Below are 24,054 nucleotides of genomic sequence, written 5' to 3'. Positions count from 1 at the left end.
TAAGTTACTTATTGCCATCTTAAATTGAAAATCAAAGTAATCAAACAAGCTCATTGAGCTGATTTGTTGCTTGAACTAATTTATTAACAAATTACATGTAAAATGAATTACTAATGTAAAAAAAAAAACATTGTATTAAATGTTTATTATTTAAATGGCTTTATTTATATACTCAACGTGGAACAGAGTGCCACAACAATAAATTATAAAATACAAAAACAAAGACCCATCTTAATTAGACAAAAAGGTCTGATTCTGTATATTATTTGTAAATTTGCATCTACAATGGAACAACACAACATCAACAAAGAATCACTCAACAAAATATAAATGAAAATGTGTCAAACAAAAAGCAGCATCCAGGTGACAGTATTTAGTGAAGATTGGTATTCAGAAAAACCAAGCAGCTCATCTCTGAGGGGTTGATCCTGTTTCTCCTTTCTGTTATGATCTGCCCTGTTTTAGAAAAGATTCTCTCTGAGAGGACGGATGTTGCTACAATACACAGTGACATGTATAAGATGTGGGTAGACTGAACACTGAGCGCTGTGTAAAACTCCATCAAGTTTTCTCTCTCGCGCTCTCTCTCTCACTGCCTCCCTCCTGTTCGTGTGCGCACTGTGTGTGTGTGTGTGTGCGTCTGTAACCCCTCCCCTCCTGCTAACGCCACCACGGAAACGGAAAAAAACCCGGAAAAAAACGAATCGGCTCAGGATTCTGTCATTCATTTTAAAGAGCCGACTCTTATAGCCGGATTGTTCGCGACCGACCCATCACTAATAAATTACAGAACGCACGTACAATCGCGCAGATGTCCACGATGCACATCGCTACATTATATATATATATATATATTTGTCTACTTTGTTTATTTTGTAATTATTGTGGCCAAGCAGTCACAAAAGCATTTCACTGCCAGTTGTACTGTGTATGACTATGTATGCGACAAATAAACCTTGATTTGATTTGAGTAATGTTTGAATCAGTTTTTACATCAAATGCTGATATGGCAGGAATGTTTTAGGATAATTCCTCCCAATGTTTAATTCATGGCTACGACCTTGGATCTTGATATACTGTACAGTCTCACACTTATAGTATTTGTACTTTACATTTCAGACTATTACTTCTTCTTGTTCTTTACTTTTTTTTATTTGCCCTAATTTATTTATCACACTATATCTTTTAATGCTGCACTCAGCACCTTAATAATGTGTGGTAAAAATTTCCTTTTTACTACGGTGAACAGTAACTGTGCAGTGTGAACTACTGCAACCAAAAACTAATTCCTTGTATATGTGAGCACACTTTTACATCCTGATTCATGCTGATTTGTTCAAAAGATCCTATACTGTCATACTAAAATTAAACTATCCCACAGTCATGCAGATTGCATTACAATGCACATTACACACAATTTAAAACCATAAATTAGGAAGTGTACAGAATATATTATACAGTAGACAGTATTTTAAAGCAATAGTGTATGTTGTAGTCAATGTATGTATGTTGTACACTAAATATATGATAATATATCGCCTCACAGCAAGAAGGCCCCGGGTTTGGAACTTGCATGTTCTCCCTGTGTCAGAGTGGGTTTCCTCTGGGTACTGTGGTTTCCTCCCACAGGTTAATCGGAGATACTGTGGCGCCGGCGAGCAGGAAGGCGAGCGTCGGGGCCTCGAGTGAGCTGCCCTTGGCAGATCTCTCAGTGGTTTAGGACGTACACTCATACATACACACATACATTCATACAACAGACAAACATATAAGCTACCTATCCAGCTCTCACCGCAGCCACCCAGTCTCCCACACTGGGATACACGCTGACGGTAAGCCTGGATACCACGGCTCCTCCCACTGACGCTACATAGCCCCCTCCCTAAAGGTCAACCGTCCCGGTGACCTACTCACCAGCGACCACTGGGTGGCTCAATGTCCGGACCTCACCCCATTACACTGCCGAGCCGCTGTTTCAACACCCCTGCTGCACCTGGCTTTCCATGCCCTCGCAACAACCCCGGGGCCAGCGCACTCAGACAGATCGGGCATATTGGCCCACCGAACCACCAAAGCCACCCAGACATCACAATCCCACTTCTGACACCAATGTGGCGCCGGCGAGCAGGAAGGCGAGCGTCGGGGCCTCGAGTGAGCTGCCCTTGGCAGATCTCTCAGTGGTTTAGGACGTACACTCATTCACACACACATACATTCATACAACAGACAAACATATAAGCTACCTATCCAGCTCTCACCGCAGCCACCCAGTCTCCCACACTGGGATACACGCTGACGGTAAGCCTGGATACCACGGCTCCTCCCACTGACGCTACAATACTATAGATCCCTTAGGTATGAATGTGTGTGTGTGTGTGTGCTCTGTGAAGGACTGGAATTCGGTGAATTGTACCCACCGCGACCCTGAACAGAATAAAGCTATGGTAAAATAATGAATGAATGAAAGAACTAGTGAATGTTGATCTCCTTACCAGCAGGTGGCGGACATAAACTCTAGGGAGAAGATGAAACCCATGTTTTTAGTGCCGAGGAGGAATTCAAAACACTTCTCTTCTGGATACCTCATTTATTAGTGTAACCGTGTTGTCACTGTTATATTGTTGTTGTTTTGAATTATTAATAGAGCAGAAGTATATAAGATACATTTTATCACTGCTACGTTAAACGTCTATACAAGATCAGCTAAACAGACACTGGTTCGTTTTGGATGCTGTTTGCTAAGTCAGGGTAGGTATGTTCACACATACACATACACTTATCTACACATCACTTACACACTATTATTATAACAGCTTGTTAAAATACAAAAACACATGTAAATATAAAAAAAATAATGTAAATCCAGAGCATTTATATTTTTATATTACGCATATGATTATTTGTCCATACCCTTAGTATCAAGTAATTCTGGTCAATAAAGCTAATACCACTACAAACTCTATATCTTATTTATTTATTTATATAGATGACACAACTTTACTAGACATTACCCAGTCTATCAGTAAAGAGATTTTCTGACTGGAAAATCCCCAGTGACCACTTACAGCCCCCTCCACAAATAGTCATCTCAGAAGATGTAAACAGACTGTAAATCAACATCCCTTAATGCTTATCCTTTCAATGTTTCCTTCAAAATATATCCGAAAAGCTATACTTTATAAGAAGTACAATGATTTTATAACAATATGTCAACATTATGAGTTTTTTTCTTTAAATTTAATGTGCCTCATTTGTGCCACAAGTCTTCTTATGAATAGAATCTAACAAAATTAGTCGCCTCACAGCAAGAAGGTCCTGGGTTCGATCCCCAAGTGGAGCGGTCTGGGTGCTTTCTGTGTGGAGTTTGCATGTTCTCCCTGTCTCAGCGTGGGTTTCCTCCCACAGTCCAAAGACATGTAAATGAGGTGAATTGGAGAAACAAAATTGTCCATGACTGTGTTTGACATTAAACTTGTGAACTGTTGAATCTTGTCTAATGAGTAACTACTGTTTCTGTCATGAATGTAACCAAAGTGTGTAAAACATGACGTTAAAATCCTAATAAATAATAAATCTAACAAAATTATATTTTTTTAATTTCAACTGAGCTATTGGAAACATTTAAATGATCATTAAGGACTAGGTGGTGCCACACAGGCCTAAGGCTCTTACTCATCAATTACTATTAGTTTTTTACTACATAAGAAGACTTTGCAGGCATTATATTCAAGACTGCTTTTTTCATAGTTTTATGTGACTTACCATTACTCACTTAGCACAGTTTTATGTAAAAATGAGATGTTTAATGCCTTTAAATGAAAGAGTAAGCTGATCACAAGCTAGAAAGTTCCACTGTCTTTCATATTAGCCACCTAAATGTTTAAACCGTTTTTGTCCATAAAGACATTTTTATCAAGTTTATTAGTGTTCTTTCTAATGTGCATAAAAGTAGCTACATGAATACACCTATTGTTTAGTGTCCAGTCTATATATTTATATATTTTAGCCATCTGTTCTTGTAAACTATAACTAAACTAATGATAATAATAATTAAAAAAGCACAAACACACTGAATGGTGCTATTGAGGTGCTGATAAGCAGTTTGTAAGAGTTTATTTAGTATGTACAATGTCACTGTCTGCCTTTAATTTCAGTTTGGAAACTGGCACATTAAACTAAACCCCATGTAACCTAATTAATCTTTTTAATTAAGCATTTTTCCCATTTTCCTCCACAACTGATCCAAGAGGCAGAATAAAAATTTACAATGTTAAGTGGGTGGAGTTGGTGACACAACAAAGTTGAACAAAGTTTAACTAGCCCGTAAAGTATGCTTTTCTGTTGTGTCATTTGTTATTCTGGCATCAGTAAAACAGCTATAGGTCAGCTTGCGTTTAGAAATGCCCGCAGGCAGGCAATGATGACACACTTAGTGTGAATGCAGGGCGATAAGCAATCATTGATTTGGGCAACAAGCAGCAGAAAGTCGCTCAGGGTAACACACGCAGTAACACCTGTGCAGTAGCCGGGTTTTTCCTTTCATCTGCACTAGGTGGGTTTATATGGAGATCTATATTGTGCACTGAGAGTTATGCACCAATCTCTATTTTCCCTTGTCTTCTTGCAGGAAATTTGTTTGACTCGAAACAGGATTCAACTATAAAAACCTCAATAATTATTGTTACCTTTGGTAAATATGGTAAAATAAGTTATGTGGAAAATTAAGTAAGAAAACTGCAGTACCCACGTATTTAGTATGTGGTGCATCCCTTCTTTGCTAACATAAAGGCAATGGGTAACTTATAATTACTTTTTGTACCTATTTGTCAGGTATTATCCTAGCCAATATTCCTGGTATTGACTTATTCTGAGAAATGCACCAAGAGGAATGTCACATGTCGACAACAAGACTTAAATATTTCTGCATAACATAGGGAATGTAACAGCAGTCATTTATCCTGACATTAACACTTACTTTTTATTTTGTTTCAGGCTTTTCAGTTATCTTCATCAGCCATGGGTGTGAATGATCTATGGTCAATTTTGAGTCCGGTGCAGGAGTCTGTCCCATTGTACAGTCTTACAGGGAAAACACTGGCCGTGGATCTCAGTCTGTGGATCTGTGAAGCCCAACATGTTCAAGGAATGATGGGCAGAGTTACAAAACCTCATCTACGGTAGGAGCTGGAATGTTTTGAGAGATACTTGTATTTGTATCTCTTACACTAGTCTTAATCAGGGACAGTAAACTAAGCTTTTGTTGTCCTGGACATGCATTTGATAAGTGCACAGAAATTACAATTTTGGTAGTCTAAAGTTAAGGTGCTGGTCTGTTAAACCAACTTTATTTGTTGACAGTTATTTTATTTTACTTTTTATTGCAGCAATTTGTTTTTTCGTGCATCATCTGTCCTTCGGATGGGAATCAAGCTCATATTTGTTATGGAAGGAGAAGCTCCTAAGCTGAAGGCTGAGACAATGAAAAAGAGAACCGAGACAGCGTTCCGTACCAATAAAACCAAGAGCGCTCCTAAACCAGCAAAAACCACAAACACAAGCAGGGGGCGATTCATGGCTGTGCTTAGAGAGGTACACAAAATTATTTATATATTGATGAGGCAAAGAAATTGAGATACTTTAAGTGCTCTTAAAACTAAGTGTATTGTGTCAGTTAATCATTATTTTGCAATAAATGTAACAGTAACTCTATGATTTACAAATGAACATTTAAAATAATAAAACAAGTGAAAGTGGTGCTGACAAAATATTGGTACACTTAACATTTTGTAGCTCAGCCTTTGAAGGCCTTGACTTCAATCATGTGTTTTCAGTAATTTTGTATTTGATTGTACCTCTTAACTGGTGGTTTGACCCATTCTTTTTTTTTGCTAAATGTTCAAGCTTTCTTAAGATTGAGGGGTGCTCTGTCTTATCTGACCACTTCAAAATGCTCCAAAGTCTGATTCTCTTTCATTCTTGGGTGCTTTTCCATGTGAGGTGGAAGACCCATGACCTGTGACTGAGGAACCATTTTTTCAAACTGTGCTGAACATTTGGCTCCAAAATGCCAAAAGCTTCTGACCTCATTGTGCCCTGAACAGATTCAAGGCATCCGGTGCCTGAGGCAGCTAAGCAGCTCAAAACATCCATGTATTACAGTGAACATGGTGTTCCTTTCTTTCAAATCTCTCCTTTTTTGTACATACAAGCTCTGTTTTTGTTTAATCTGTTCAGAGAACATTCTTTCAGAATGGCTTTTGTTTGTCTGCCAGCATGCATTTTGGCAAAGTCAAATCTGGCCTTTTGTGTCTTGCTTGTAAAAAGGGCGGCACAGTGGCTCGTGGGTAGCACTGTCGCATCACAGCAAGAAGGTCCTGGGTTCAATTCCCAGGTGGAGTGGTCCAGGTCCTTTCTGTGTGGAGTTTGCATGTTCTCCCCACGTCTGCGTGGGTTTCCTCCCACAGTCCAAAGACATGGGGATACAAAATTGTCCATCACTGTGTTTGACATTAAAGACTTGAACTGATGAATCCTGTGTATTGAGTAACTACCTGCCCTGCCATGAATGTAACCAAAGTGTTTAAAACATGACATTAAAATCCTAATAAATAAATGCTTGTAAAAGAGTGGTCTGTTTGGGTCTTTTACTGAAGACCCAGAAGTGGAAAGTATAGTTTAGTGTCAAATAGTTGTTTCTCAGTCACAGGTCATGGGTTTTCCAACATAATAATTACCAAAAAACATTAAAATTCACCCACAAATGGATAAGAATAAAACATTGGACCATTTTAAAGTGGTCCTGGATCCTACTGAATATTTGTGGAAAACGTTCAAGTGTACATTTGGTAAAGCTGGAACCGTTTGCTAAAAGACACTGTGTCAAAATATCAGTTGAGATGTCCAGAAATGTTCTTCTGAATGACAGAAAACACTTAATTACAGTCATTGCCTCCAATGACTTAAAATATTAAAGGTACCAGTTTTTTTCATGGCATTGTCATTTGTTTTGGTGCAACTGTTCTACCTTGTGTGTAAGGGTGAACATTTCTTTGTTTAATCTTGGCCCAATTTTTCTCTCACAACCACATCCAGAGATTGAGATTTTGGCTACAGTCCACTGGGCTCTAAAAAATGTAATTAGAATTGGCAACCTTGGATCACAGGAATAAGAAGCTCTTTTAGATGGCCGTTGAGCATGCTTGGGAATTACCTTTTTTTTATTATCAGACCACTCTCTGCTACTCTCCTTCTGGTCGTCATATACAATGTGATACACACAGCTGCATAAAACAGCAGTGTTCGTTGTTTCGATTATAAGGTTAAAAACAAATACAAGCAATTCATGGTCCATATAGACATGGTTTGATGAGATTGGAGTGGAGGAACCCCACTGACTTTCACAAAGCCCTGACATCAACCTTACTAAACACCTTTGGGATGAAGTGGTATGTTAATTACATGCCAGGACATCCCGTTGAACATAAGTGCCTGACCTTACAAATGCTCTTGTAAATGAATATTTGCAATTTCAAACAGAGTGAAGGCTGTTATGGTGGTAATTAATTTGTTAAGTAAGTATTACCCTGCCCTAAATTGGTGCTCTGTCCTAGGGTGTGTACCAAGGTAGGTTTCAGACACACCACAGCCATGATCGGGATAGAACAGTTGCTATTGATAAATCTATTTTTATTTGTGCTGACTATACAATACCTGATGCTTTTCACAAATTATAAATCAGACAGGGAGGACACTGACACGTAGTAAGATGTTTTATATAGTGGTGGTGCTAATACATTCTACATATTTTGAGCCTGGTAAATTTAAAGCTAATAAAGCAAGTGACCATGACCTATCTAGACCATTAATAAATTAATCTATGTTTTATTGCATTTATTCTATTCTTTTTTCTATATCTTCTCCTTTCAGTGCGCTGAGATGTTAGATTATCTGGGTTTGCCGTGGGTGGCTGCAGCGGGTGAAGCCGAGGCGATGTGCGCCTTTATGGACGCCCAAGGTTTGGTGGATGGCTGCATTACCAGTGACGGAGATGCTTTCCTATATGGTGCACGGACTGTCTACAGAAACTTCAACATGAACACAAAGGTCGAAATGCGATATTATCTAACATATTTTTACATCACTGTCCAGAACATGCATATTACATGACTGTAATTCAAAGGTTTGATTAATTACTCAGTTCCTGATTGGATGTGTTTGTGTTTAAACATCTGGTAAATTATGTGACTTTGCATGGAGTGCTATTTTTCTGATCAGTTGACTTCAATATTAACATTTTCTTGCCCCCAGGACCCTCAGATAGAGTGCTATAAGATGTCCAGAGTGGAGACAGAACTGCAGCTAAAGCGAGAGACACTTGTGGGCCTGGCTGTACTCTTAGGGTGTGATTACATACCCAAGGTATGCCACTGACTGACATTTTTATAACCTTAGATTGATAAATGATAATCATTTATGAAGAAACTTTAACTAGGTGGTTTTGTGTATCTGTCCCTCCAGGGTGTTCCAGGTGTTGGGAAAGAACAAACCCTTAAGTTGATACAGAATTTAAATGGACAAACCCTTCTTCAGAAGTATGTTTAAATAATAATGTTATGCAAACTGCACTCACTAATACACCTAATAATCTGGTACATACATTTGTTGATTATTTTATTAGCTACACCTACCATATAGGAGGACCTTTGTGGGTATACTGTTACTGAGTGTAGCTCATCTGTTGCTCTGTACACTTTGTCACCCCCTGTACCCTATTTATTAATCGAAAGGGAACCCAAAGGAGGGTTTCATCACCGACCAGATGATGTTTAAGTGGTAAATGATTCTGGTGTTGACGTAGTAGTTTGTGCCGTTCTGGTATGAGTCTCAGGTGCAGCTGTGTTGTTGGGATTTTTAAATACTGTTTAATCTTACTGACCTTTTTATTAGGAACACACACACACACACACACACACACACACACACACACACTATTACCTGTAGGTGTACACTTAGAAACTAGAGCTATCTTTCATGCATATAAGTGATAATCTTTCTCTAGTCTTTTATCAGTGAAGACTTTCTGATCATAGGACACTGTTGTGTGCAGCGGGATCTCAGCGGTTAAAGTACAGGACTAGTAACTGGAAGGTCACTGGTTCAAACCCCACATCTGCCAGGTTGTGACAGTTGGGCCCTCATTAACCCTCATTAGCTTGCAATGTGTACAGTCTCAATTGTAAGTTGCTTTGGATAAAGGCGTCTGCTCAATGCTGAGAATGTAAATGTAATGTAAATGTTGGCATCGATACTATTGTATTTAAAATCCCAACAACCCTGCTGCACCTGATACACTCATACCAGTACCATGTCATTACCAGTGCTGAGAATAGTCCATCACCAATGGGGATGTCCATTTATTTTGATTCATAAATGGATTCATAAATGGGGTCCAGTGGGTGGCAGAGCAACAGGTGGGCTATATGTGTGTGTGCATTAGGAAACTAAAATGATGTAGCATTTATCAGTGCTGTTCAGATACTTGAACAATAAAATGGTTTAACCACTTGCCATAACAATGTAAAAAAGTAACAATACTATATATTTGCTATAGAGCAGTCTTAGGCCAAACATCATATGGCATATTAATTTTCCATTACAAAGTTACAAAACATTTCAAATGTACTTATTTGGTGTACTATTTAGTATAGTACGTTGTGGTTCTGGACACAGTCTATACACCCCATCCCATCACCACATCAGGAATGTTGCAGCTCTAACTCATCCCTGTTTACACTTTTGGGTCAATATCTGTGAAAGACCAATGGGAATATTGACATTTTGGGAAAGACTTTAACCAGCTATCTGAAAATCCAAAGGCTTTGTAACTTAGTATGAATCATGCTTTATTGATTAGAGTTCTGGGCTACTGTTGAAGCCTAAAACAAGGACATAAACCCCCTCTATCTTGTAGTGTACACATTTATGTATATTGCAAATATACATTGTTTTGGGGAGGTTTTCGTAGTGAGTGGTCTTCAAAGCTTTTTGGAGAGTGTAGCGAATAGCTTTCTGTACTACAGTATATTAGTTATTAGTATATAATAGTATATAATAGTTATTATATTACTATATTAGGAAACCAGTAATCAGAAAGTACTGTTAGAAGCTACTTTATAAAACGGATAGTTCCGGTCCTAAAATCTGATTGGCTGAGCCGCATTCGAAGCTACTGTATATGGACTCTTATTTATTTGAACTGTGCAGATTTATGATTATTAAATAGATAAAACGGCACGGTGGCTCAGTGGGCAGCACTGTCGCCTCACAGCAATAAGGTCCTGGGTTCGATTCCCAGGTGGGGCGGTCCGGGTCCTTTCTGTGTGGAGTTTGCATGTTTTTCCCGTGTCTGCGTGGGTTTCCTCCGGGAGCTCCAGTTTCCTCCCAAAGACATGCAAGTGAGGTAAATTGGAGATACAGAATTGTCCTGACTGTGACTGTGTTTGACATTAAACTTGTGAACTGATGAATCAACGAGTAATTACCGTTTCTGTCATGAATGTGACCAAAGTGTGTAAAACATGACGTTAAAATCCTAATAAATAAGTAAATAAATACTGTAGATAAAATGATGGATTAAAATACTATGTACAAGAGAAGCAAAATTGGCTAATGCACTTTTAGTTATGTCGGTTTGTTGTTAGTCTTAATTTTTACATAATATTGGATTAAAAGGGATTTGTGCAACACATATGGCTAGATGCTTAATTACACAATGCAAACGATTTTGACCTCACAGCATTTATTATGTTTTCCTACAGGTTCAGTGACTGGGGAAAAACTGCTTCCGAGACCCTGGAGTGTGCTGTAAAGAAAGTCACCCACTGCTTGGTGTGTCGTCATCCTGGTGAGATTACTATAATCATGTTGTCTTATTGTTTTATTATTTTATTAAAATATAGAAAACCTGTTAGTGCTAACAACAGCTACCTTTAACCGGTTTAAATTACTTCAAAAGTGCATGCAATGGAGATGTGAAGCCTTTCTTGTCAATGTAATTGTCTTCTAAGATATTCGCTTTTCTCTCTTTCCTCAGGTAGTGCTAAATCTCATGAGCAAAAAGGCTGTGTGTACTGTGACAGTAAAAAGTTCTGTCAGCCTCAGGACTACGACTCAGAGTGTCCCTGCGACTGGCATCGTACTGAACACGCTCGCCAGGCCTTCTCAGTTGAAGCTTCAATTAAAAAGTGAGTTTTTCAAGATTTAATTGTAAATGAATTTACAAATACAGACAGAAATATTTGAAGGCAAGAGATTTTGTTGCACCTGTGTGTTGTATTTATATTTTACATTTTAGTTTCATGTACTACAATACTGTGAAAAGTATTCGAATTATAATGTCATTATGATGTTAATATATTTATATACAGTGGTTCACTGTATAACACAAATATAATATAACCACACTGAAATACAATTGAAAAACAGTTATAAATCAATAAAGTGTGCCGGTGCACAAAGCTTAACATGACTTATTGTACTAAAACGAGCAATAATAATTAAGAGAGGTCTAGTGTTCATATGTCATTTTTTTTCAATACATTAAGTCACGTTAAGCTTTTTTTTAACGATAAGCGTTTTAGACTCTCACAAAAGCTGATTCTTACAATTTCTCAGCACCCCGAGCTATAACAGTTTAAAAGTGAAACGGCTAACCACAGATACATGTGGACGCTTTCAGAGTGAATCTGAAAACTGTACAGTGGTACCTTATAACTTAACATCCCCTAAACTTAAAATCTTTGAAACTCAACACCCTTCGTCGAGAAATCTGTACCCTTAAACTCGCCGTTTCCCTTAAACTCAACATGTTTTGGTTTGTTTTTAAAAAATTTATTTATTTAATTTCAAATTAACAGTGAACTGTCGCTTTGTTTAGCGCTCGGCTTGAGCGGTGCGGTAAAAAGTCGCAAATGAGACAAATCTGCATTTGTGTGGAATAACCATTAGATTCACTCTGAAAGCTCCACATGTATCTGTGTTTCACTTTTAAACTTGTGTTATAGCTCGGGGTGCTGAGAAATTGTAGGAATCAGCTTTTTATTTCAGTGTTTTTTATATTATATTTGTGTTATTTTCAGTGTATAAGTCAAAAACAACCCCATTTTTTTTACATTTGCCTAATATATATGCAGTTCCACAGGACCATGGAACTTAAAAGGTTTCCCATACATCCTTATGGGAAAAAATACCTTGAAACTCAACGCCTTTTAAACTCAACGCCAGTCCCAGAACCAATTGACTTTGAGTTTTTAGGATCCACTGTATTATATTTTTTATTTATATTTAAAAAAAAAAGCATGTTTCTGTAATACAGCTGGTTTGTTATATTTGCAAAATGTTTATAAGTTTAAAATGATAATCACTGTTTCTGTTCATAGGAAGACCCTAGCCTGTGATTTGTTCCCCTTCTCAGATGTAAGTAAACAGTACACTTACATTTTAGTTTTAAATCTAACATTTACTATGTGATTTGTGTAAATAACTGTGGATTAACCTTTCAGATCATCAATGAATATCTGATTTCAAAGGACAAATTGGTTGCCAGTTTCAAAAGGAGGAAACCAAGCTTACTCCTAATGCAGGTCTCATTCTCTCTAGATTTTACATTATTACATTAAATACTGTGATATAAATGCTTTTTAATTTCTATTCCTAAACCACTTGATGATAAAGCATATTTTGTGTGATGTTAGCTATCTGTCTACTGGTAGAGATTAGGCCCAAACATAGTAGCTGATTCTAACCAAGCTGTAAACTGAAAAAACTGCTTTACACAGTTTCCATGTCTGAGAAAGCATGACTGAGCAAAGTGAGATTTAATTTCCACTGGCTGCATTTTTAAAATGCATATACTGTACCAAACTGTATCAACACAGTTGGTAGTCCTAGTTTGATTTTGACATGTCTTTATAATGTATTTATTGTCTGTGGGGTTTAGCTGAGCTATATTCCTGGAAAGTCCAAGGAAAATAATTAATATCATATACTGTACATATTGTGCCCATTAATATGGCTACACAAAAAGCATGATTAGTTCAGTCTGGTGATTTTGACTTGACACCCACTGTCAGTAAATTTAAGTACTTAAGAAACATTCTGTTTGGGTGCTCTACACAAACTCATTCATTAGAGGTCATGTAGATTGGCAAGTAATGTTTAGTAAGGGGTCAGGATTTAGCAATAGCACTTTTTAACAAATACTCCATGTTTCAATACTGTGTTCGGAAAGAATGTTTTTATCCTTAAAAAAATAGCAATCATTTTTTAAAAGTCTTACTGGACAGCATGTCTCTTGGTTTATAATACATTTTTCTCCAGCCAAATGGCAGAACCCTTGCTGACCACAATAGGAGTGTTTAAAATAAGAACTGCTCTAAAAATGGTGAAGATTTGTTTGACTAAAATGCAGTGACAGTGTTTCAATGATGACGATGGTGTGGGTTAAATATCATGATAAACTGCATTACTGAGTACTGGCATGTCTAGTTATAGACTCCATCTGGTTTTCTCCTGATTGTCTCCTTGTATGTACTCTCCTTATTGTCTATTTGTATGTATTTGCTGTCTGTGATGCTTTATTTATTTGCTGTCTGTGATGCCCTATGTACTTGTTGTCTATGATGCTTCGCTGAAAATTGTAAGCGTCTTTGGGTACTTGAGAAACGCTATATAAAATTAAAGTAAAGTAGTTATGAGTGATTTAGCAGCACTTATAAACAATTCAAAAGTATTTTGTATATTTTGGTGCCTCATGTCTGAAAATGTTCTTACTGTGGATAGCCAATATAATAATGCAATTTGTATGATTTTTGCAGATAATTTATGCAGTACAAATCATTATGTACCCTCAGTGCCGTAAATGTGAACCACTTGCCCTCAATAAGACATCCTGTTTCAAAAATTGAGTTAGAAGGGCTTTGAAAGGAAATTTTTACTTTTTATACATTTAGTAGCATGTACTTTTATACTTCTATTTAAATAAAATATACAAGTTTTTTTTTAACTTCTCAAGAATTTTCAGATTAGCAGTACGTTTACTTAAGTAAGACAGTTGTGGCCTAGCGGTCAAGGTACCGGACTAGTAATGAAAACGTCGCTAGTTCAAGCCCCACCACTGCCAGATTGCCACTGTTGGGCCCTTGAGCAAGGCCCTTAACCCTCTATTGCTTGGACAATATGTACTGTCACAGTACTGTAATCGCTTTGGATAAAAGCTTCTGCTAAATGCTGACAATGTAAAATGAAAATGCATACTTCTTCCACCTCTGCACAATATACATACACTGGAGTGTTTTTTTTTTTTTGGCAGGCAAATTTTGTAATACCTATAAAATAATTAGAGAATTTACAACTCAATGTAGTTTTTTGTGTGTTTGTCAGAAATTTGCTCTGGAGAAGATGGAGTGGCCTAAACACTACACCAGTGAAAAAGTCTTGGCACTGATGACCTACACCGAACTAATGAACAGAAGACAAGGAATACAATCAACAACACAGATACAGCCTATTCGGTTTGTTTCAACTACAAATGATTAAATGATTGAGTATATTTTTATTTATTTATTTATTAATGTAAATTATTGTTTTGTATGAAATGTATTGTGATCAGAATATACAAGAGGCGCATAAGAAGTGGTGTCTCCTGCTTTGAAGTCATGTGGATTAAACCAGGTAAGACTTAAAATTTACTTTATGTGAAATCAGAGAATGTGGCACTTAAGGTTCAAATAATTAAAACACTTCACTTCATGTTAATTCCCATGAAGCAAGAAACATATTAGCAGTTGGTCAACCTGGCAGAATTAAAGCTTTTATTACAGAGCTGCCAGTGGTGAAGAAGTGTGATGAGCATCACTCTTGCTCTAGTTAGTGTCTTGTTGTGAACAGACATGTGAAGGAGGTTAGTGGTGTGATTTGTGGGTCACAGGTGATGGAACAAATGTATCATTCTGATGTGCTAAACTTGCTTCCTCTGGAAACTGAACTTTGGGAATCATTACCCCCTACACACAAACACCCAGTCCATGTGCATTAGCATTTAATGCAAAAGGACATTTTTAAACAATTGATTACATTAAAAACGGCTAACAAAAAAGCTGTTTAAATGCATTTGCACTTAAAATTTGTCATGGTTTTATTGTCTTTTTTATGTCTTTGTTTTGCTTTTTTAAATATAATAGTATTGAATTTTAAATGAAATATAATACATATGATTAAATTAAATGTATAACACATGTTTAATTTGTACAGATCATTATGTATTTCCCGAGGACTGCCCTCCAGGCGAGCAAGATGTAGTGAGGACTGTGGAAGAGGAGAATCTGTTTAATTTGGCTTTCCCAGACATTGTTGACATCTTCAACAAGGAAACAGCAGAACCCAAAGACAACAAATTAAAAAGTAGGTTCCAGTTTGGCCTTCTCTCACACACCCAGCAGATTAGGGTCAAGTTGATTAAAGTGCAATTTCTGAAAACTATGTTATGCTTTAGAAGGGCTCATTAAAAAAAAAAATTTATGTACAGTAAGTACATGTATGTACTTCATATTAAAAAGTATTTTCAGCTTAACAGTAAATTATAATTGCACAGTATTGCTAGTGCTGGTTAGTTGTACCATCAATCAAGTATTTATTGTTTTTACACAAACATTAAATGTATTTTATAATAAATAATAATTTAACTTATTTTAAATATTAAGAATACTAAATTTATAAAGTACATCACCAAGGTCATGAAGATTCGGATTGAAACATCACATCTGGTCAATGTCTGTAGGATGTTTGGCACGTTTCACCTATTTGCCAGTGTGGATACCCTCCAGTTAATTTTGTTTACCTCCCAAAACATGCAAAAGGGGAATTTGTTGCTCTAAATTGCTCCCATATGTGAGTGAGTAAATTAAAAAGTGTGTGGTTCCTTGGAATAGATTAATGCCCTGTTCAGGATGTGTTCCCAGCTCATGCATTTTGTATCCAATTGTTGCCAGACTCTGATCAGTACCCCTCTCAAGGTCTTACTAAATAAACACTGAAAAGCTGTGTGCATTTCAATATTATACCATGGGCAGAGTACCAATCTGACATGTCATTTAGTACAAAGAGTTAAAATGTTGAATGTTGTAATATTTATAGTATTGGATAATTATTGTACACATATTTTACTTGTTTAAAATGATTCATTTTAATATAGATATTACTCTAAGTCAATGGTTCCCAACCTGCAGCCCACTACACTTGAATGTGCAGCTCACACTACTGCATGTGGGTTGCCTGCAGGAAATAACTTTGTGGCCCGGTTGTTAAAAAAGGCTTTAGAACCACTGATCTAAACGTTGGATGTGATTTACCTGTTTTTTTGGATACTGTATGTCAGATGTCCAGCTTATCCCAAAAAAAAAAAAAAAAAAAGTCAGTTATATAAAGTCCAGCCTTAATAAACAAACATGTTAAATGAAATGTGCTTGTGCAGCAATACTGACCTGTTTTGGGTTTAAATTGGGCATCCTTATGTTATGTGGACATCCAAGACCAAAAAAAGGATATCTGTGACAAAATAATTTACATACATTGTTAAGAACCCACTCTGCACTCTTGTCAAAAACAAAATGTAGCAATGTCTGAATATAGTTTGACTAGTATAATTTAGCTGATTTAGGGTCCTCCTGCTGGCTTTCACAAGGTAGGTATAACTAGCTTGACCTAATTTCTGATCATTTGAATTGGATCTTATGCTTGTGGTGTTAATTTTATCATTTAGTATTTGATATGAAATGGCATTGCTTATTGCTACTGACCATGCATTATCTGTCCCACCTGAAATTGTGGTAGCTAGGTTACTTTGGACCTTTTTATTTATAAAAATAAATGCTATAAGCTTGACAGCCCTTTAATGTTATATTTGTAAAAATAAATAATAATACATTACCTGGATTTTAGCATTTATCACTCATAAAATTTGATCTAGTTTGTATAGTATTAATACTTTCTTTACCTCTTTTTTTCTCTAAAGCCAATTAACTGTCAGCCTGAAATTATAATAAATATTATATATAATATATTTATTTAATATTATTAATAATAATATAATAATAAGTTAATGATTTAGTAATGAATTTATTAGTATATTTGTTATATACTAGGCACTGTTTGATTTAACTGCTATATATGATCCAGAAATCCTAACACTGTTGCTGTGTACCTTACTGTTTCCCAATACCTAAAGCAGTTGATAGATCAGTAACCTTGTTAGTGGTGCAGCTAACGATGTTTCTGGGAACAAGTGACCATAAGAATTTCTTGGGTGGTTAAGTAAATGTGCTCTTCCTTTTGTAAAGTGGCAAGATCAAAGGCAGAAGCTGCAATTCTGACACCCACCGGTGTTTTAGTTTCTCACATTTGCACAGCCAGATCCCAACAATCATTCTGCACTTAAATGCTTTGATTAGCACAAGGTGTTGCACAGGAGTCCTTGTCCATTTATCCCTCTTCTACTGGCTTTTGACTCACACACATCTGTCTCCATAATGATTTCTCTCACTTGTGTATTCCTTTTTTAGTGGAGTACAAATTTAAGTCATGTTACACATTCAATATTTGATTGCAAAATAAAATCTTACAGCTGTTTAGTTTAAATTTTGTGTTAAGATAGATTAGGCCAATAAAATAATCATTATACTGATGAAAATAAAATGCACTTTTTAAACTTTACTTTTAGCATAAAATAAACTTACAAAAGATTATGTTTATATATCACATATAGGCTATTTTATACAAATAAAATACAACAGATATTACACTAAAATACAACTATTACAGTAAAACATTACTATATTTATTAAACTTTAAGAGATAAAGGTAGGTGTTAACACTCTTGCTGATAGAGTTCAGGTGTTTGTCACACCCATTGCTAACTGGTGTATAAAATCCATTATTAAAAATTATATGTAACATTTTAGGGAAGACCCACTCCTGTTCCAGCATGACTATCCTGATGTGCACAAATTGAGGCTCATAAAAACGTGGTTTGATAAGTTTTATGTGGAGTGCTGATCCCAATGTTATCAAACACCCTTTGGGATTAATCTAAATGTTGACTGACTTTACTATATGGGCAAATATTTACAGTGACATGCTTAAAGATCTTCTGAAAAGCAATTTCAAGATTATTGCACATGGTTTTGAAATAGAATGTCTAACAAGCTCCTTTCATGATGGAATATGACGTATTTTGTATATGAAATATGAATATTACATATCTTTAATAATTTTTAAATAATTTTTAATAAAGGAGCCTGGTAATTTAACATGTTGAGCTGAAGTTGGCCAGCAACTAAAATCTTATTTGTATAAATACAGTTATGAAACATCAAACAGCCTCAAACATAATTATAATATAAAACAGTTTCTTTGATATATTAATATATATTCACCAGTGTTAAAATTGTGCTAAGTCTAACAAATCTACTGTGGCAACCACTAAATATGGGAGCAAAAAACTTTTTATTTTAATAAATGCATTTTTACATTTATTTAATACATTAAAATATTTGAATAAATATTGCATGTATGAACACTCACCCAATTTTTTTTCTGATGTCTGAAAAAAAGCCATGTTCAACTTTTATTTTATGCTTTTACTTGTAATTTGAAGCCAACAAATATTTGAACACTTTCATAAAATTTCCTGTCCTTTGTCAACAGAAAAGAAGAAGGTGGAAAAGGAGAAACTGGTTGATACTGCTGATGGAATCTCTGATATCTTTGCACAGATGTCTCTGCAAAGTTCTTCACATCCTCAGCCCTCTTCAGGCTTGCCCACAATTGTAGATCACCCCACTTCTGGATCGTATGCACCAAAACCACCCAAACAGTCAAATAAGCATAAAATTCAGGATGTTCCAGACTCCTCTCTTTCCCAAGCAGTTTGCCAGCCAGAGGTTCCTGCTTCCACTGACCCTACAGATGCATCCTCTCAGGCCCAGAACTCCCTTTCAGTATCTGCTGTGATTGAAGAACTACACTTGAGCAACATTGACTGGGAAGCTTTGTCTTTTACTGCTGCCCCATCTCCTCAAAATCTGCAGAGTAAGGCTGGTCTGAAAGTAGTGAACAAATCAAATGAAAAAGTCAAAGATGAATGCACAGGCTCGTCCATTAGTGGTGGTTCACATAACATAGAACTACCAGCATGTCCGCTGAGGGAAAGCGACATTTTGAGGAAAGAGGCCAAAGTAAAAAAAACTGGGTGTAAACCAAAAAATGCTGAGTTCAGTCATATGCCCTCAAAACCATTGTCTAAGAATTTAAAGGGTTCACTCAGCTCACATGGACAAACATCTGGACCTAGTAGAAGTACTTATATGGCTCCAGCTTCAAAGGAAAAAGTATCTGAAAAAAAGCAGCAAACCCTACCTGTTGTGGCACCAACTAAATACAAATTTGTTAAGGTGAAACACTCTAATGGGCAATATTCCAATCCTCAGCCTACAAGTAAAGAGACTGGTTGTAAAAAGAGTGTTTGTGTGAGCCAAGGATCTTCCAGTGATGAGAATCATCCTGAAACAGAGGGAAGCAAAAACACATACAATCACAAAAAGACACTGATCACACAAACTGTTGTTCCACAACTTATCAAACCAGACAAACAACAGATTTTTAAAGAGCAAAACATTTCTGCAAATGCACAGCAAGGATCAGAAACCACAATGCATGAAAAGCCACTATGTGTAGATAGCTCAAGGACAAATCCCAAATCACAGGACAGCATTGTAAAGATTGATGGTGATGATGATGATTCATTTGTTTCTATTAGTAGTCCTCTACCACTAGCAGAAAGACTTAAACTTAAATTCATTAAATAAAATAGATTTGCTTGTGATTACTACAAACTGTGACTAAATAATCTGCATTTTTAATGTTGTACCAGGAGCAACAAAAAGATGTAATATGTGCTACAGTGATTGTAAACTATTATTTCAAAGGTCAGTCTGATAAGTGTTGCAAATTATATATTAAAAGTGTTTTTTTAGATTTGACTTGATGGTTTGTTTTGTGTATTATTCCATTTATTTATCAGGTAAGTCTTCATTTTAAATAATCAATGCCTTCAATGCACATATTTTGTCTGTTCGCTATTAAGCAGGATCATTAACGTGATAAAAAGTGGTTTAAGAACTTAATTTTAGTTTTTTAGGTTAACTTTTGCAGTGCTGTAAGATGGGGTTAGTATTTTTATATTAGCATTAGCAAACGATGATTACAGCATCCTTCCTACAATAATATTTAAAGGTACAAATTTTAAGCTTAACATTACTTTTTACTACTTACTAAAATTACTATTAAATATTTGTGAGTTAGTAACTGATGATGTCAGTTTTTTTGTTGTTTTTTTTGCTTTGGCCACTTTAAGTCAAAATCAGGGTGGCACGGTGGCTCAGTGGGTAGTACTGTCGCCTCACAGCAAGAAGGGTTCGATCCCCAGGTGGGGTGGTCCAGGTCCTTTCTGTGTGGAGTTTGCGTGTTTTCCTCATGTCTGCATAATGAGTAACTACCGTTCCTGTCATGAATGTAACCAAAGTGTAAAACATGACGTTAAAATCCTAATAAACAAACATTGCTGTGAGATGGGGTAAGTTATTATTTTAGCATTAGCAAAAGATAATCCTTTCTATAATAATAAAGCAGAAAATATTTACAGGTACAAATTTTAAGCTTAAAATTACTTTTTACTACTTATTAAAATTATTATTAAATATTTGTGAGTAGGTTTGTTTATTAGGATTGTAACGTCATGTTCCACACATTGGTTACATTCATGACAGACACAGTAGTTACTCATTACACAAGATTCATCAGTTCACAAGGTTATATCTCCAGTTCACCTCACTTGCATGTCTTTGGACTGTTTGAGGAAACCGGAGCACCCGGAGTACACCCATGCAGACACGGGGAGAACATGCAAACTCCACACAGAAAGGACCCGGACCACCCCACCTGGGGATCGAACCCAGGACCTTCTTGCTGCGAGGCAGCAACAGTGACAGTGCTACCCACTGAGTCAGAATTATGGTAACACTAATGGATCTATTCCCCACAAAATGTGTGTCTGGGCTTTTTTGGGGTACTGTTGCTCGCTGGTTTTTGTGTGTTGAACATGATGGCGAACAGGTTGAGACTGTCCTGTAAATTATCTTACACATATGAAGTATGTTTTGTGAATAAATGGTTTCCGACATTCAAGTGTTAACATGTACTTAACCCTGTACTTGTATGACCTCTGCAAACTGGAAGTTGTTAAAAAGCAGATTGCATGAAAAGAAAACACCACATACATCAAATGTTCATATTTAATTAGTTTTACTATTTAAAAATTGAGTGGCCTCCTTATTATTAGTAATGTTATTAGTATTATTACTTGATGTACATTTTATTTTGAATAAAAGGCAGAATTGCATATTCTATTTGGTCACTACTATAGTAGAAAAGCTAATTTTAACAGCCACATGACTGTTGCCACATGAATATCACATTTTAAACGTTGCAATGATAAGTTAACAAAAGTTGAAAGTTAACAATTTTATCAAAATGTACGCTATTTTCGTACATTTAATAGTCATATTTAGTATATGATATTAATATAAGAATGTGTTCGAACATGGTTTGAAGGTAAATTACCGTAAAGTAAATTACCGTAAGTTATAAAGTACTGATCCGTCGGTCTCGGTCTCGAGCGCTGTTAAAGCCACGAGTGTTTTGGCATAAAGTAACAACCGCGCCCTAATAAGGACGTAAAAGGTTAAACGTGTCGCTTCCTTTTCCTCACCCAGATCCCTTAAACACCATCAGTTTTATTACACACGCACTGTTGCTTTTCCTCAGCCGCTACAGTGCCATGTTGCACACCTTCTCAGACATGAAAGCCTAGAAGCGTCTGTAAGGAAAGAACGCATAAACAGCTGCACTCCGCCAGCACATCCACACCAGTTACCTCACCCACCACAGCTCAGAGCTGTTGCTCAGTTTAGTCATTTACATCAAGGTAATATCAAAAACACTAGTCCTATATTCTCTATATTAGATTTCTTATTACTCATTCTTTATGGACAAAAGAATTGGGATACACCATTGCTATGTGTTTAAAAATCCATGCAGTCTGCCTTTACTAACAATTCTGTAAAAAAGGGTCATTCTAAAGAGTTTACTGAATTAGAGTGTGTTACCAGTGGCAGCTCCTGCCAAATCTCTCAGGGGGGGCAATTGTTGCGATGATGGCCAAGGTGACCCGTTCAATGGGTAAATTAAAGCTTAAATAATTAACATCTTAAGTCATCTGTCAGTTTGCCCTCACAAATAACTTTGAACATGGAGAGAGACCAGCTTTACCATTAATCATAAAATGAAGTAAAGCCTTCACACTAACAATTTAATTCAGTCTTCATCAGATAGCATTTATTTTAGGTGCAGCAGATCCAGAATAAAGATTGGCATCGGGCTGATGTGCAATGAATAAAGAAGTACAATTAAACAATTGGAGAGATACAATAAGTGCAATCACAATTCACAATTTAAAAATAACATTACTTACTTGTAATTTACTTGTAACTTATATGATCCCCCCCCCCCCCCCCCCTTTTGTAGATACTTGATGTTTAAATTTGGTCTGGGTGGCCCTAATTCTTAAGTTGCTAATTTATCATTTACACGATGGAGTTGTTTCAAACTGAGGTAATGGTAGTCATGATGACGAGATCGCGACACCAGGTCACGTGTGACGCAAGCACGTAAGTGCGAGCCCTCCCGGAACCCATTCAGAATATATTGCAGCACCTGCAGTTTGAAAAAAAGAGCCTTAACATGAGAGTCTATGAGAGCAATCTGGGGCAATTTTCAGTCAGGCTGAAATCGCCCCAAAAGGGGTGGTACTGTACGGAACACAAAAGGGGCGGTACTGTACAGAACACAACTCGACGTGGATTGGACGATATTCCGAGGCAAGACAGACTCCAGATTAGTCATAGCTGTGATAGAAAAATTTCTTCCCTTTCGTCCTTTGGTGGTGCGTCGCCCGATCGCCCTAAGGAATGAGCCGCCCCTGTGTGTTACTGTAATAAAATGCCACCACTGTAATTTCTTCCCTCCTAAATATTCCACCATCAACTGTAAGTGGAAGCGAGATGACTGTAGCACAGTGCTGATAAGCATAGTCCATAAGTCTCCAGTGCTGTGCTGACTTAATAACTGCAAGGTTCCAAACTTCCCCTGGCATTAACATCAGCACACAACTGTGCCCCGGGAACTTCATGGCATCATATCAGTTGTAAAGTTTGAAAGAGAATGGATAAGTTTTTCAGGTGTTGGCCTTGGCCCCTTCTTTTCAGTGGGAAAAAATCATAATGCTTTCACATACAGTCAAGTCATTTTGGACTACTCTATGCATCCGACTTTGTGGGAACAGTTTAGGGAAGTTCCCCTAGTGCATAAAGTAAGGTCCATAAAGGCATGGTTGGGTGAGTTTGGTGTGGAAGAACTTGACTGGCCCACAGAGCCCTGACCTCAACCCCATCAAAGACTTTTGGGATGAACTAGAATAAAGACTGCAAGCCAGGCCCTCTGGTCCAGCATCAGTGTCTGACCTCACAAATAATCTTCTGGATGAATGGGCAATAAATCCCACAGACAAAATCCAAAATCTTATAGAAAGCTGGTAAAGGGGGTGCAAACTTCATATTAATGCCTCTTATAACTGCTGTTATAAACTGTGCAACCTTTATGCAAACTTTTATAGTAAAAACAAACTATATGCTCAAAAGTAAATAGACATCCCTCCTAATCATTATGTTTATGTGTTTAGCCACACCTATTGTTAACAAGTGTATAACATCAATTATATAGCAACCCTGTGGCTACAGTTCCAATATAACTGTGTCTGTGTGTATATTTATGTATTTATTTATTTATTAAGATTTTAATGTTATGTGTTACACACTTTGGTTACAT

General features: G+C 36.7%; 2 protein-coding genes across 2 annotated transcripts in view; one reads left to right on the top strand and one right to left on the bottom strand.

Moving 5' to 3' along the window:
* Positions 1 to 2,708: 2,708 nt before the first annotated feature.
* LOC134313262 (flap endonuclease GEN homolog 1) lies at positions 2,709 to 20,049 on the top strand. Its single transcript, XM_062994665.1, has 14 exons — positions 2,709 to 2,748; positions 4,993 to 5,177; positions 5,385 to 5,589; positions 7,927 to 8,103; positions 8,308 to 8,418; positions 8,518 to 8,591; positions 10,818 to 10,903; positions 11,093 to 11,243; positions 12,438 to 12,474; positions 12,561 to 12,641; positions 14,440 to 14,570; positions 14,669 to 14,730; positions 15,310 to 15,459; positions 18,760 to 20,049. Exons 2-14 carry the CDS (start codon positions 5,017 to 5,019, stop codon positions 19,917 to 19,919), a joined length of 2,586 nt encoding a protein of 861 aa, XP_062850735.1. The 5' UTR covers positions 2,709 to 2,748; positions 4,993 to 5,016; the 3' UTR covers positions 19,920 to 20,049.
* agbl5 (AGBL carboxypeptidase 5) overlaps positions 19,190 to 24,054 on the bottom strand; it is a 43,152-nt gene continuing 38,287 nt past the window's right edge. The window contains exon 14 of the mRNA XM_062994668.1: positions 19,190 to 19,614. Coding sequence (XP_062850738.1) covers positions 19,610 to 19,614 — 5 coding nt within the window. The 3' untranslated portion in view covers positions 19,190 to 19,609. The remainder of the gene's footprint in view (positions 19,615 to 24,054) is intronic.

The sequence above is a fragment of the Trichomycterus rosablanca genome, chromosome 1 (genome assembly GCF_030014385.1).
Source record: "Trichomycterus rosablanca isolate fTriRos1 chromosome 1, fTriRos1.hap1, whole genome shotgun sequence".
In the NCBI taxonomy this organism is placed as follows: Eukaryota; Metazoa; Chordata; class Actinopteri; order Siluriformes; family Trichomycteridae; genus Trichomycterus; species Trichomycterus rosablanca.
Note: the sequence above shows the minus strand (reverse complement) of the source record. Positions and strands in the feature narration are given on the sequence as shown.